General features: G+C 43.2%; 1 protein-coding gene across 3 annotated transcripts in view; it reads right to left on the bottom strand.

Moving 5' to 3' along the window:
- The window catches only part of TNC (tenascin C), a 157,451-nt gene that overhangs the window by 52,754 nt on the left and 87,929 nt on the right, over positions 1-16,768 (bottom strand). For all 3 annotated transcript variants that reach the window (XM_086921101.1, XM_086921102.1, XM_086921103.1), the window contains exons 5-10: positions 16,216-16,331; positions 15,342-15,495; positions 6,572-6,835; positions 3,425-3,610; positions 1,186-1,275; positions 816-1,079 (exon numbers count right to left, since the gene is read on the bottom strand). In XM_086921101.1, coding sequence (XP_086777227.1) covers positions 816-1,079; positions 1,186-1,275; positions 3,425-3,610; positions 6,572-6,835; positions 15,342-15,495; positions 16,216-16,331 — 1,074 coding nt within the window. The remainder of the gene's footprint in view (positions 1-815; positions 1,080-1,185; positions 1,276-3,424; positions 3,611-6,571; positions 6,836-15,341; positions 15,496-16,215; positions 16,332-16,768) is intronic.

Here is a 16,768-nt window from a genome sequence, read left to right as displayed (position 1 = left end):
GCACATAAAACAACAGCATGATGTAAACCAAACATGCAGATCTGCTGAGTGCAATATGCTGTTTATTACCATTGCTGAGGGAAGGGAGGAGCAACATGACGGACTAGAGGCTTCACCGCTCGTGAATCAAGGCCTCCTCCCCAAACTGGGAGAATGCATAGCATATTACACACAAACACTTGTATACTAAACATATGACATGCTAGAGAACAGGAAGCTGAACGCCGTGATAAGTCAGTATATCTCTGAGAATAAGATGTACCTGATATTTGGCAATGTACCTCTTACTGAAAGGTATGTCTGATTACAAGGCAAATGACTGATGAGGGGCATGCCAATAGCAATGGACTTTGGATAAAGTTATGCAGTGTATTTAGTGATTGTGCTTTGATGGGTACCCTTCTAGAGCACTGGGTGAGTGCTTTTTATTTTAGTACATGCATTGTGTGTGTGTGTATGTATATGTATATGTATGTGTATATATATATATATATATATATATATATATAGAGAGAGAGAGAGAGAGAGAGAGCGAGAGAGAGAGAGAGAGAGAGAGAGAGAGAGAGAGAGATGTCATAAAGAAATGAAACATCTCAAATCTCAGGGAATTGAATGGAAGACTGGGGTGCTTACTCTTTACTGATGAAATATACACTGTGTGCGCTTTGTTGTAGCGCAGCAACCTAAACAGGTACAAATAAAGGCACTCATGTTGGCTGTGAGGTTTCTTCTAAAGAAGACCTTATTTTGCCAGACTGCCTCCTGTGGGCTCATAAAACAAGACTTCTTCATGCTTTCAAGATGGCGGTACTCACCCGTAGAGCCATTCACTGAAGCTGGCTTGCTCTTGTGTCTGCCCTTCACAGCTACAATGGAGATGCTATATTCTGTGCCAGCATCCAGACCAGTCAGAATAAAAGTGTTGACGTTTCCGGGCACTTCAATTTCATTCTTCTTTCCGGTATTAGAAATATAGCTGATGAGGTAGCGTTCAAATTTGGCCTGGGGCCGTTTCCAGCGGAGGGATAGAGTGCTTTCCGAAGAACCGCTGACTTGCAGGTCTTTTGGAGCATCTAGGTCTGGTGGGGTAAACGGCACATATTTTACATTCAACTTCACATTTTTTAGGGAATTTGGCCAAAAGAAAGCCATAACTAAAGCAGTAGCTGTTGAGTGGCGTCTCACCTGTTGCAGCATTGATGGTAGCTGGGCCACTCTCTCGGTCCTGTTTCACAGCAGTGACTCCAATGCCATACTCAGTACCCGGCTTCAGATCTAAAGTAGATGGGTTGAGGGTTAGATACGCTTGGTTCACATTACTTTACACTCTCCTTCTACACAAGCAATCTGCATGACATATCAGGCCTCCTTTTTCACCGCCTCCACCTTCCATTTCAGCCTTCTCTTTTTCTGTTCTTCCCCTGTTGTCAAACCACTTTAACAGCATATAACTACATTGGGCACCCTACGGCCAACCCAGTGAATAAAGACAATACCGAGACCTGGGATGTGATGTTCCAGTTTGGGAGCTAGAACTATCAATCCATATAATATGGGTCGTAAAGTTAACTGGAAATGTATGGCGTTCAAGCCATCAAAATTATTCTGGGAAGTACCTGATTAATCTAGTAATTAAACCACAACATCCATTCCCAGTTTGAGCTTAATCTCCTGTTTGTTTCTAAATCTGAATGCCTATTGAACTGAAAATGAGGCCTTGAGATTACCCAGTTCTGGAGGGAGGACTGAAAGTTCTTAGATCAGAATTGGGCCTTATGAATTTTCAGGCTGGTAAATGGCAAAGCAAACCGTAAGACAGGGGGCAGGCTCTTAGGTTCTCATTCTCACAGAGGAACAGGAATTCTGCAGAAAGAGTTGAGACCCAGGGAGTAAAGGAAATTGCACAGACCTTCGGTGCAATTTTGGATCTAGCACAATAAGGCAGCCATCACTCTTGTTAAAATGGAAAAAGTTGGTGCTAATATGAAAAACGATACAATCATTTATGAGAACAAAATTGCATCTTTATTAACGAATTTGCCCATAGTGAACTCCACTTTAACCCCAACACTCAAATACGTGAGCATGCAGGCTCTGAGACCTAGGCCAGAGGTCACTGATATATAGGTCACAGGTGCGGTGACACGTAGCCAGGAAACAAACACATGAACAGGAAAGCTTAGCTCAATCCCACAGGTATGCGCAACAACACTACAATGGTCCAGGGAGATTGGCCCCAAGGGTTATGCACACTCCTAAAACATCATAAAGTCAGATGTCACATGAGTTAAGAACATATAGTCAATCAGAACACAGCACACACAGTGATGAGGTGCTCCCAATGCCAGATATCTGGACAGGTTACACACTGGCCACAATCTGTCTGCGCAAGGTCGAGGCCCACCTGTACTCCCCATTAGACAATACATTTATGACTCCAAAGGCAGCAACTTACATTCTTTACCATACACAGATCACCAAAAATTCTTGATTACCTACGATGAATTGTATAAAAGAGGCGGCAGACCGTTCATAAATTGAATAGTCCTCAGACCCTGTGCCGACAACTCTTCTTCTGGTTGCTCTGTTTAACTAAACAGACTGTTCCTATTTTGCCAAATGCCTCTTGTTTCTTGCTTTTTCAAGGTATTTCATGATCAAGCAACATTTCAGGGATGACATGTCTGATTCTCTGATACTAGACAACTGGGCCCTCTTGAGACATTAATTAAATTTGCAATGATATCTTCGTGGCACTAAAGAAAATGGATAGAGAGGCAGGAGAAGAGTGAAGGAAAGGGTCATTGAAGATGAGGATGCAAAACGCCATACAGACTCACTCCAGTTGTAAGCGTAATGTGGGTGCTGCCTCTGGATTTATTGTGAATATCCACTTTGATGTTTTTAACTATCAACTCAGCAATTCACTTTGACAACCAGTAACAAACCACTGATGGAGTTACTAAGTTCTAGTACGACATAATGGTCACAACACTTGTTTCGGACAACCATGACTTAATCTTTCATACTTTCTTGTTTGCGAAAATAAGTTCAATTTAGTCCGAAAAGTGTATACTGTTGTCTACCTTCCCTGTCTTTGCCAATCCCATTCCTCTCCTTTTCCTCCTTGCTCATTGAGGTGGTGTGACAGAAGCAATAACTTGTATAGAAGGTACCTACATAACATAATATCATGTTCTTTCTTCCATCACTCATAACTTTTTTCTTTTCACTGTTCCTTATGTCAGTCGTTATCCCTCTGTCATTCTCTTCTCATCATACTTTCGATCTATTTTGATGTTCTCATTTTGTGGACATATAATCATTTCTCTGGCCTGCATTCCCCCATATCTGTCAGTGCAGCTTAGCCATTTCCTTTGACTCTTCTGATTAATATCTCTCAGCTTTCCACCTTGACTCCTACCTGTGAGGGTGACTTTGGTTGTGGCCTGGTTGCTCTTTGGCACGGTTATCTCAGCATGATCTCCACTAGAGAGAGGGGCATATTTGATCCTGTAAAGATCAACATTGGCTTGACTGTTCTTCCACTCCAAGGTAATTGTAGTGTCAGTCTGGGACACCCGTCGCAGATCCTTTGGAGCATCCAAATCTATAAAAAAAAAAAGTTATATATTTTTTTAATTACTTTGTCGCAAAATGTTTAAATGTAAGTCATTTTCTCATAGACTTAGGGGATTATTTGCAAGCCCCTTGCGCCGCCGGTGCGTCACTTTTTATGATGCTCTGGTGGCGCAGAGCGCAGACCCATATCCACGAGGCCACGCAAAGTCACTCTGTGTGGCTTTTCATGGCCTCATGGATATGGTGTAAGGCAACGCAGTGCATCAGGGGGCCTTCTATGAGCACTGGGGAGGATTTTCCCATGCAACACCCATGGGTTTTGACTCATTCCCGGATTTACAAGGTTCTGTAAACCTGGAAATGCGTCAAAACTGTACTCCTCCCAAGGGGAGGCGTATGGATGAGAAATATCTTTATTTCTTCTAATTTTTCCACTTTCTAAGAGTGCTGCATTTTACAGCACACATAGAAAGAGGAAAACGCCTCAATTGATGTTTTTTGTGCAGAAAGGTGTAACTTAATGCACAAAAACAATCTTGCCAATAATGCAGATGATGCAAGGGTGACTGCTTTGGTGTTAGACATTAAATTGTGCACCAGTACAGGTAGAAAGGAGAGGAATACACCATATCTTGTACACACAGTGCATTCCTGCCCTTTCAAATGTTTGTAGGGCAGCACAGTAAAAAGACTAGCGGTGCAGTCCTACGCCAATTCATTGTAAATGAGGTCCTTCGTTTTAACAATGTATTACGGAAAATGTAATGCCACCGAAAACCACAGACACCCTTTGCGTAGACATAAATGGAACAACATAATGGATAGGAGAAGTAGAATTTCAGTGTGTGTGCACACAAACAGCTACACTTGTCAAGAGTGTTTGACCCATGAATGAGATTGAATCCTGCCCTAATGCCTACTCTTTCATGTGCAAAACAGTCCAAACTCTGTGTTCATCAACTTCACACTCAGGGGCAGATTTAGTAAGGTTTGGCAGTGGGGTTGCGTCACTTTTGTGAGGCAGCCCAGATGCAAAATCCTCTTTGGGATTTACTAGGCCACTTAAACCACTTTGCGTGGTTTTGAAAAGGTTAGTAAATACAAAGTAACACAAGGCAGCATAAAGCATTGCCTTGTGTTATTTTATGTCGAGGAGGTGTTTCATGGATGGAGCATGGGTGTTCCCCTGCATCCACCACAGGATTCAGGCGCATTCCCAGATATACTAAAGCTAGTAAACCTGGTAATGTATCAAAATGCTACATCTTCCCCGGTGAGGCATAACGAGGGGAAATATATATATTTCTCATTGTTAATTCCCTTTTGGATTGGTTTTCTTCCGGAAGGTACGCCATCCTGCACAAATCAATCCTGCCTGTAATGCCGGCATCGTTGCAACACGCTCAAGGGTGCCAGCAATGATGATAGGCAGTCTCAAGTGTGCCACAGCAGGGAGAGGGCGGACGAGCACTGTATCTTAGTTGATATGATGCTTTTCAGCTCTCTCCCATTCATGCAATGCGGTGCAGCAACTTGCCTTTCTCCACTGTGTTGCGTGAATTCTAAGTAAATCTGCCCCATAATACTGCTTGGATTTTGCTGAATTGACATTATCTTGGGTACACTTCTCTTGTTGTATCATGCTTGTTTTAAGCCTGACACTTTAACTCTCTGATTGTGATGTGGAATACAACCAGCATTATAGGACAGGATTACATCACCATGTAAAAGGAGAGCAAAAAGCTTTGCCATTGTTTTCAAGTATTCTACAAAAGCAGTGCTGTTGTTCAGGGACTATTGATTCACATGTTTACATGGAGCCCCAGATGTCAGTGCTATGGGACATGCAATAGAAAAGCTAATATTTGATTAAATCACTTTTGCCAGTGCTTTTAAACTAATAAGCATAGCTTGGGTAATATTTGTTCACATGTACTATTACAGAAGAGATTCATCTTTATGCCAATCATACCCCAGAGCCAAATGTAACAGTCTGATCTGAACTACTACTCCATGCAATAGACAGCAATCAAGTGCTGAATTATTATGGTCTCACAGGGCCTCATCAGTGAGGTGCTACTTGAGTCCCATGCACAGGGCACACAGTAAGCATCGCGGACAAAGTGTTTGGACCCGATTCACAAAAGTAATCTGAGACAAAATCCTAACTTTGCGACTTTCGGTATTCACAAAGGGCATTTAGGAGTAGCAAAGTTAGGATTTTGTCTCAGTTAAACTTAAGTTTTACCTAAGTTAAACTTAATGGCAAAACCTAAGTTTAACTGAGACAAAATCCTAATTTTACTACTCCTAATGGTCTTTGTGAATACGGATAGCCGTAAAGTTAGGATTTTGTCTCAGATTACTTTTGTGAATCGGCCCTCCCTCTCTAGACACCATTTACTTAGGGCCTGATTGACAAAGGGCCTCAGCACTCTCAATGGAGGCCCCGAGGTCTCTGCACTCGGGCAGGATCTATGCAATGAGAAAAACATCTTTGGGTACATTGAGTGTTATGGTTCAGACAATGTATGAAAATATCATACACTCACTACGAAATGTACACACAAATGCAAAGGTGTACATGTACACTTACACACATGAATACACATGTGCATGAACACAAGTCCAGAGACACATGCATACATATGCGAAAACATACACAAGCATGCACATACAAATGCCTTCACACAGGTGGCAAAGGGTCACATGTGAAGCCTTTTCTCATGGCAGAAATTCCGTTACGAGCGTGGAGACTCCCATCTGACTGTGGGCCTCTGTCACGGGTGTGGAGGCTCTTTGTGAATCAGGCCCCAAATCTTTTGCACATAGGGTGAAAATCTTAATCAGGTTGCTTTCCCTGCCTTTCTCTATTACTGTAGGCAAAATAAATCTGTTTAGAGAGAATGGTTATATTACTCAATCACAAAAAATGAACAATTCATTACTTTACATACTTAATCCACCAAAGTTAGTAAACGGCTCGTACCTGTAGTAAAGGTCTCAGTCACTGTGTCACTTCTCATCAACCCACGACTTGAGAGCAGTGTCACCTCATACTCAGTATCTGGGATCAGATTTCCTAGAGAGTACTGACTGTCATCTTCAGAGAGTGCCACAACGGTGGGTGTCTCACTTCCTGTCCCATAGGACAGGACAACGCTATCAACTTGTGCCAGCGGCCTGAACCATGTGACCAAAGCGGTTGAGTCGGTGACGTCTCTCACCTCCACCTGACTTGGGGCATCCAGACCTGTGACAAAGCAAACAGGGATATTTGTAAAATAAGACACCCACGTTTCAAAGACAAAACAAATGCACCCAAAGATGGTTTTCTCAGACAAGGCATATTTCCTGAAGTGTTTTATACATTTTACCATAGAATGCCCCCGGATATAAACTCATTTTAGTAGAAGAAATATGCACTATCAGTATACATCATATCCAGTCAGTCCTTGTATAATCACTCTAGGAGACTGTGCTCGGTTTTGGAGGGGACTCCTGTTTAATGAGACTGGTTGGGTCACTGCCTTTCATCAGCCAGGTGTACTATTAAGAAAATATGCCTTGTCTGAGAAAACCATCTTTGGGTACATGTAAATGAAGCAACTATTCTTGCAATAACGTGTAGTGTCTTTACTCAAATGAATATGTGCCTTCTTCTGCACAGCACCTTAAAATGGTGACAAGCTCAGCATTATCCGAGTGCCTATCACATTTCAATCCAGTAACACCTATAACAAGTCTGAGATGAAAGGATATGTTACACTTAGGCAGATAAAGCACAGAGCTGCCCTTGATTTCGAACTATGACGAGAAATGATCATCTTTATTTGTGAGCTTACATTGCCCATAACAAATAACTGATATGCAGCAGAGGATCACATTTGAACAGCCAATATTCTGCAAAGACAAGACACCGTTGCATTGGTTTTGCTGAAGTAAACAGACCCAGCATACATTCCTCACCACCTCTGATGGGTGATGTTCACACTGGGGTCAAGCACCTACTCATCTACAAGCCTCCTCTTTTAGCCTTCGATACCTTTTCCTTGCAGAGCCAAGAGTATCTAGGGTCAAACTTGTCTGGGTATGTTAAAAGGAAAATGTTATTCTCTGATTTATTAATTTGAGGTTAAATGGAACCCATTACTCAAAGATAAAACCGCTTGGTGACTTTGTGGGCTCACAACTGAATCCCTTCTACATGTTTTATATATTTGTCCCAATCTCTTGTATTTAAGAAAAAAATAATTGTGACCTATTTTTAATTAAGCAAAATTAAGATCAACTGTGGAGGCTGTTAGATACTGTTTTAGTATTAGGAAAGATAGCACAATAATAATGCTAATGACATTTCTAGACGAGTCTTATAAAGCATTATCCTCATGGTTTCAGCACTTATTTGTATACCCTGACTTGAATCCATTTGTATCTAGATTTAAGCAAGTTGATTTTATACATTGATCTTAAATCATTTGTCTCTTCATAGTTTGTGCATTTGCACTAAACTCTCGTATTCAAGAAACATTATCTCCCATAGACTCTTAGAAAGCCAAATAAGATCCACTGTAAAGGCTGCTTGAGACTGTAATAGTGTCAGGGACAATAGTGCAAAAATAACGCTAATAATATTATTAGACAAGGCTTAAAAATAATTAATTCTGCAATTTAAGTACATTGTTTTTATATTCTGATTCGATTTTATTTGTATCTAGGCTTAAACAAATTGCCCTTATGCTTTCTTTTCAAACCATATATCTCTGCACAATGCCCCAAAATCTTGTATTTAATAAAAAGTATCTGCTTGCTACTGTGAAAGTGTCAGGGACAACTGTATTAATAATGCCAATGGCATGCTTAGATCAGGCTTATAAAGCATCAATTTTGGATTTAAATACATTGCCTTATACTATGAATTGAACTCGAGTGTCCAGAACCAAGCTGACTGTTTTTATACTTTGATTTTAAAATACTATGATTTTGACTGATCACCTGATACTTGTGCTGATGGTGATGTTTTATACTTTTTATTTTAATCTTTTGATGAGAACAATACACTTTTGTGCCTACTTCTCTTTTTCACCTGCCTTGCTGTTCAGTGCAACTAGCTCCAATAAGCAACAGGTGTTACTACTTCCCAATTACGGTGTTCTATTTACTACCTTATTAGTCCTGACCTTGACAGTGTAGCTGTCTCATCCCTCACATTGATTCTTTTCACCACAAGGTTATTTACCACCATTTTCAGTCCTTTGATTGAGACTTGATAACTCAAGTCTTGGTTCAACCCAGAGGACTATCCAGGGCTCGAGTCAGGGTACCACGCGGGTGGATGGTGTCCCCCCCACTTATTTTACAGGGAGCTCTATAACTGGAGCAAATGGAGCCACACATTCACTCTTTGGCCTCTCTGGGGCGAAATCAGAGCTCATTCAGAACGATGCTCAATCGCATCTAAGGGGTGAGCGAGGGGAGGCAATGAGTCTGATGCTGCAAGCCACCTTTGTGATGTCACTTCCTGTTGTGACGTCAGCGTCCCCCCACTTCTTTTTTAGGACTTGTGCCCTGGGACTATCTCTCACGCCCAATGCAGTCGGATTTTTGGGGTGATGGAGGCAAGAATGAGGGGCAGGGGGAGAACAGAGTGGCAGGAAGGAGAAAGCAGATGCAAAAGGGCAAAGAACAGTGATGGTGAGGAGAGAGCTGGAAAATGATGGGTGAGAAAGGATAACGAAGACGTTATGGTTAGAGAATGGAGGAGGAGAGGGAGCGAGACACAAATGAGCGAGTAGGAATAAGGAGTGAGGGGAGAAAGAGCGAGGGGAAAGGGTGGTGAGCAATGGACGCCGAAAACATGAAGATCTGCTCAAAGTGAGTTTATTGACGCGCACCAGTGTAACGAGCTGCTGGTAGACGCAGTTAAACAGCAACTGACCGCTCCTTTGAACCTCAACGTTCCTACAGAGAACCTAGAACATGGCGCTCTGCTAACGTTCCAGCCCTACGCAGTAACATTCTACATCCATCCCAATATATGCTCTGTTAGAAGATACAGAGAGCTACTACAGGAAAGAAAGAAAATTATGACAAATGCAAAATGTTCTCCATTTTGTTTATTTTTTTAAAGAATCTCTTAGAAGAGCCCACGCCCCACTTTTCCCTGTGCAGCTGTTCGCCCGCTCTGCAGGGGCGTGGCTTCTATGACAACATCTGCCCGGCCTCCTCAGGATTCCGAGCCCGACCTTGCCTGTCGGAGCTGCCCTTAAAAATATATATCGCTTTTCCATCGCAGAGGTCAGAGTGCTTGATAAGTCTGAGATACGACAGGAGCTCGAGGCACACGCGTGTGGAAATAGTCATTCAACACGTATGAGATGACAAGAAGTGCAGAGCCCTGAGCTGTGTCACGTGTTCATCTGTGTGTCATACACCTGGGACCTAGAAACCCGTCTGTGTTCCTCTCTGAGTGGCCTCCTTGCTTTTTATTCCCACTTTATAGAGCCATCTCCTAGCAACATCTTACTGATGGTGCGTCGTTATTCATTCACCTGCCTAGGACAATCCTTCTTGACCTCTGCATCACAACATGTGTGTCTACATATAGATATCATTCTTATATCTTATTCCCATCCTTCTTGCTTTCGTAGGCATCAGAACGATGACCATCATCAGGTAAATGAGAAATATGAAAGTGCCTCCTGGCGAAGGTGCTGCACCACACGTGGGCACTGTGTGATACACCTTTCACTGCACAAGCGAGGGTTGGGCACGTCTGAAATGATAACAGCCCTGTTACATTTATATTGAAATGAATGAATATTAGGTTGCAGACACACAAAGAAAGGCACACACAAATGCAGAAGTATGCGTGCGCACTTGCACACACAGGCGCACAGGTGTATAAACACAAGTGCAGAAACATGCACACAGACGCAAATGCACACATACACACAGAAGCATGCACATATACACGTGCCTTCACACACACACATGTAAATACAACCAGAGCTTATTCACAAGTGCATTTATTCGTAACGCATACATAGCTATGCACAGGTGTACAGACACCCTCCAACCATAGACATACTACACAGGCTCATGTACACAGTAGTCTGTATGCATAACACCCACCCACATGTACACTGGTGCAATAATATGTGCTCACACACACACAGAGGCTTTGAATGTGAACGAGGGGAAGAGAAAGAGTGGTGCAGATCAGTCAGTACCTCACTCAAGGCAAGCTTTCAGTGCCTCACAGTCGTTTCCCTCATGTGACATGAAGTGTGGATGGGAGGGTGGCGATGGATCAAGAAAAGTGAATTAAAAAAGAGACAGACCTGAAGCCATGGTCTATAAATGTAAGAGAATTGGACAGATGGGTCAGATTGAGCAGGGAGAATCAGCTCATGGAAGAATGGAGACAAATAAGGAAGTGACAGAGCGACGGAGAGGATTTGTAAAAACCCGTCAGGAAGAGAAGCGAGGAGAGATTTAGAGAAGAGCTGAATGATGAGAGGTGGCAGAGACTGGGGACAAGAAGGGAAAAGAGGGCCCTGCTTAGAATTTTTCTGAAAAGTAGCATCAACATACACAAACGAAGCATAAATGCCTCTGCCAGTGTAAAATGAATATGGTGGCGCGCCTGCTAAAGGGCCTCCAGGACACAGTGACAGTGATCCGAGCCTATTGATACCAATCACACATTTTCCTTAACCATGTCCACCATTTTTCTCACCCTTGTCCACCATTTTCCTTTCCCATGTCCATCCTTTTCCTCGCCCTTGTCCACCATTTTCCTTTCCCATGTCCGCCATTTTCCTCGCCCTTGTCTACCATTGTTCCTGCCTATGTACGCTTACAAAGCCCTCCACAACGCCGGACCTGCATACCTCAACCACCGCCTCTCCTTCTGCACTCCCACCAGATATCTCGACTCCGTCCCACGGATCTGCAAGACCTCGGCTGGAGGAAGATCCTTTTCCTTCCCTGCTGCGAAGACCTGGAACTCCCTGCCTCTGCACCTCAGGCAATCACCATCGCTGCCGCATTCAGGAAGGACCTCTTTGACTGAAACGCAGACCCTCCCCCCATCAGCGCCTTGAGACCCTCACAGTTGAGTAGTCGCGCTTTATAAGAAACAAGTTAAATTGCACGCACTGCAACGCCAAATGCGTTGCAGCGCGCACACTTCAATTTGTTTTATTTATGTACATAACTCCGATCGGCCGTATGCTGGAGTTTACTACCCCTCACCCTGACCTTCCCCCGCCCCACCTCACCGCCCCACAGCATCCTTCCAGGAGCCGCTACTGGCTACGGCCCTCTTCATGCCACAGAGATCTCTGCTGCCCGAATAGAACGGAGGGTCCTCCACTGAGGTGACAGAGTCCAGGTTAACCATCAGCCAAAGTGTAAATACGGCCCAAAGTGAAGACACAAAGCGGCACCAGGTGTGTTAGTAAAAGAAGGAAGATATGGAGCTGACTGCGCGCAGGAGAGAAAGGAATGGGCAAATGTCAGAGACGTTGAGAGAGAGGAGCAAACCTGAAAGAGAAGGAGGAAAGGTTGGGGTTAGAGAAAGAGGCGCGAGATGGAGTGTGCTGGAGGAGAGATAGACCGGCAGGATATGCTCTGTTCACCCATGAGGGCACGGTGTCACTTTCGATGCTTGGATAAACATGAACCTTTCAAGGCCGGCGTCTCCCGCTGCAGTCAGCGCTGTCAGAGTTATTGGTTTTCATCTCCCAAGGCTCCTGTGGGGGAGAGGGCGGGAGGGTCTGCGGCTGCCGGGGGTGATGCGAGGGATGCAAGAGGAAGCCCACTAGAGCACTTCCACAAAAAAAAGCAATATGGCTTTAGCAGACTGCCTGGTGTGCCCACACCCCCACAGGCGGTGGAAACAGGCCGCCCATGCGCTGATTTGTAGCCGTCTCCAGGAAGGGGGAGGGGGGCCAGACACCCCTCTGTTTAGTCTGTAAGAGCCAAGCCAAGTGCCAAAGGGCCATAGAATGAAGGCCCCGATGAGTCTTTCACAATGTATAGCTCCGGTGCTGTCAGCAGTGAATGATATGCCAGGCCATAAAGGGAATGATTGCCATGCTCTGCCTCCGATGGAACAGGAGCTCTTTGTTGCTGTGATGGAGCGCGGTGACAGGGTAGCAACCCACCTAAGAACCAACATATGTGCATGTTTGTATGGAAAGGGGTCCTTCAGTGATGAAACCTGACTTCTAGGCAGCTCTTAATGCGAGAAGTGATCTCACATGCTCCCTTTAACTCGGTCACTTCAGTGTGGGCTAGCGTCTCCCCATTGGAGCTTCTTGCTCCTCCACACCACATGCCACACTGCTGCTGGTGCAACCAGTCGTCCTGCCAATCCCCGGCAAGACTTAGGAAGATCTTCCCTACAGCGCAGTCGAGCCCTGGATGGCTAACACCATCAGTGGTAGTACTGAAGCTAATGGTCATGAAAGGTTATTTTCCCTACTTGTGGACCGAATGGCAACAGCTCTGCACGACTTCGGCCCAAGCCCATCCTAACACTTAACATTGGATCAGCAGCTATTTCCCTTGTGTGGTGCTGATGTTGTTAATTATTCGGTATGCTTCTAATTTCATTGGAGGAGACACAGTCCAACAAGGCACTGGAGAGTTGTTGGCTAAAAGATCGCTCCCTGAGGTGTAGGTTTGATACACATGTTTTCAGCATAACTATATGATGCTTAAGCTTTATGCATTCATTACCGCAGTAAATGCGAACATTATCCCTTGCACTAATATAAGGACTAAAATCCATACAGTTGTCTATCCTAATGATTCGTCAGTTAGCAAATCACACACTCATTCATAGGACCATTCCTCTGAGATCACTCTACTATGTAATCAAAACTGCATACATTGTCAATTCCTGCATGAGGCTGTATTCAATGATACGCTTCTCAACACCATGGAAGCATTTATTGATAAATGAAATAATAATAACGAAATCATGTACTTAGAGGGCGCTTGCAACCAGAGTTTTGCTCTTTTGTAAGTAACAGGTCTCGGAACTATCAAATGTCATTGTGCTCTCTTTAAACATCATCAGAAGGATGAAAGGCAGAATGATTCCTGCAGAGTTTTCATTTTACAACTCTCAAGTCGACACAGATGTCACCAAAGATCAGTACCGAGCTTTGTGACAGACTTTTCACACCACCATCTGTTCTACCTTTGTTCTCTCCTATTCACTTTGAACCTTCTTCTTCTCCAACTTTGGATTGTCCATATCATCCTCAACAGTACAACCCACATTATTCATATATCTGTAAAATTGGATGAAACTGCTTGTTGTCTGCACATTCTCTATCCATCCACTCACCATCTTTTGAACTTTCTAAGTCCCCTTACATGTCTCTTCCTGCCTTCCATTCCATGTACTGAAATACTTGACTCTATTCTTTTGTACGTGCGACCGTCATTTATCCTGATTTTTCATCCAGTTCTATTTTCCTCCACTATTCCACTTGGTGTCCACACTACAACAGTGATTCCCACACTCAAAAGTCATGGGCCAATTATGTCTACATTAAATATCTTCATACAACCTCTATCTTATTCTTTATGTTAACAGCCATGATGATTATTGCCTTTAATGGACTCACCATTTCTTATTCTCATATCACGTATTCCAACTCTACTCTTTTCAATATGCTCCTGTAATTTTGACTATCACCAAATTAGCCTTAAGTAGCCACCTCAAATACTGGTGGTCCTCACAGCCGCCTTTTTATGTTTATTTTGCTCCATTCTCTCCATAATCATGAAGATTAGAAGTTAATATATCCTCTGTCCACATTGTCTTTAACTTCTCCACAACTCTCTGACCACTCCTACATGTTCATTCATTCCCCAAGTCATTAATTGCCAACTACCTTTCTGTGGACATCTACCACTGATTAATTATTTGTCCTTTTCTGTTCTCTTTTAGAACCATCATTTTATTGTTCAGCTTCTTCTGTCTTCATATGCTTGAGCCCTTCCTTTCCTGCTTTCACCAGACTTGCATCATTGGTTGCCTGGCTGCCATTTCCAACTCTGTGGCCCTCAGCTGATAGAAGACTGATATTCAGACCAACCATAGTCAAGTTTAGTCAACATTTAACTTGTTGCACTGCTCTGTCAAAAAAACTTGGGGGCATATTATCAAGGCGGTTTATCTCCGCTTTTTTGGCTGTAAAAGCCAAGAAAGCGGAGATAAAATTATCTCCCTATTAGCTAAGCGCGAATATCTCCAAAAGCTAACACCTGCCCCTGAGCAGTTCTTAGCCATGTTATCCAATGGTAGGTGGATAACATGGCAAAGAGCATTAGCTCGGTAATGCATGAATATCGCTGACTTTTCAGCAATATTCATGCATTTCGGCCGATTTTTATCGCTTAGGAGATATACCTTGATAATAGCAAGGTTCCTAAGTGATAAAAATCGCCGCAGCTCGGCGATAAAAATATCGCCGCTAAACCAACATAGCGATAATTATCGCTAGTTGTTGGTAATATGCCCCTAGGTATCACAAAATCTGGCTACCTTGTTTCCTCCTTTTTCCATCTAATCCCTTGACCCTAATATTTCCACTCACATGCTTTGACCTCTATGAGCCTTAAGGCCTTTTAAAATGATATACTATGGAACATAGATGCTACCCTGGTTAGGCACCCTTACACAGAATGTGTTTCTTCTTATTGGTAAATCTAGTGTAATATGAGACACTCACGTGTGGTGGTCAGTTTGGAAAGTCCAGGTCCTCGGGTGTTGTTCTTCACAACATGGATGGAAACGTTGTAGGTCTCGCCTGGTGCTACGCCTTCTTGCACATAGGATGTCACTGGCCTTTGCAGGCTCGTGCTTATCTCTCCATTCTCTTCTTTCTGAAATGATTGAAAGTCTTCAATAGCTCATGCACTATTTCAATCAAATAGTAGAATAATCAGCCCCTCTTCTCTTGCAATTCTTGTGATATTTATTTATAAGGATATCCTTTTATAGTATGCTGAAAAATGTAATCGAGAACACATCTAACCCCTAAGGCATGTCCCAACCAGTGCTGAATTGTCCAAGGGACAGATGAATCTCCCAACCCCCTCCCAGGATCAAGGTCCACCCAAGGCTATTTTCAGGGCCTCATTCAGCTCTAAATATTGTATAGATGGAGCAACGCACAGTTTCATTGTATGTTAATAGGGGCATGACCATGACTTTCTGCTGCTGGGTAGTTTGCTAGAACCCGACTAACTGGGCCATTTCATGTTTCTTTCTCCACATCTTCATATAAAAACTTATGAATGTTATCCCAATGCACTTATACAGTGCTGAATTAAAGCATGTGGCACCATCCCCCAAAAAACTCTTTTTAGGGGGGTAGAACCACTCCTTTTCCCAAACTTATGGTCAAGGCCCAGGAAGCTCATTGTGTTCACTCAAGACAAAAAACGGTGTCCGTGCTGCATTTAGGACTGATTACAGACAGCTCAAAAAAATAAAATAAAATGAAGTCAACCTTGGTTCTAAATCTAATAGATACTTCCTTTTTGGATGGTGTTGGCCCTAACATTTTTGCCACCTCATCAAAAAAGGGGCGCTGAACTTACCGTGTTACGAATGATGAGATCCCAAGTATCAAAGGAGATGTCCAGAGGGTCCCACTCCACCTCCACTGATGTCTCTTTGACTGATTTGAACCTCAAGTCATCAGTTGTTGGCAGATCTGCAGTAAAGAATGGAGGGTATTAAGTGGATTTTCCAGGGAAGTTCAAATATATTTGTCTGCTAATAGATCAATGTGTTTGCTGATCAAAGGGGAAATACATTTGCACTGGAGTGATGCTTGAATAAGTGTCTCTTAGTCATGCAGCCTGCAAACAATTTATAGAAGGCATCAAAACCCTGGAAAAGATGTTGACACACACTATGTAGTATTTCATGAGCCATACTAACAGAGAGTGGGTGGCAATCACCTCATTGCAGCCTCTTGGAGTTATATTGTTTTTCTATTTCTCTTTCATTCAATATCTAATTGTGCTTTGAGGGTGAAGGAGAGCAAAGTCCTATAGTAGGTATCGTGTGTGCCTTATGTCTGTTTTCCTACCACAGTACCCTCCTTACAGCACCCTTTGAGTAATATTTTCTCATACAAATGTTGCC

This window comes from Lissotriton vulgaris, chromosome 5 (assembly GCF_964263255.1).
Source record: "Lissotriton vulgaris chromosome 5, aLisVul1.2, whole genome shotgun sequence".
Taxonomy (NCBI): Eukaryota; Metazoa; Chordata; class Amphibia; order Caudata; family Salamandridae; genus Lissotriton; species Lissotriton vulgaris.
The sequence above is the reverse complement of the archived record's forward strand: the minus strand, read 5'-3'. Positions and strand labels throughout refer to the sequence as shown.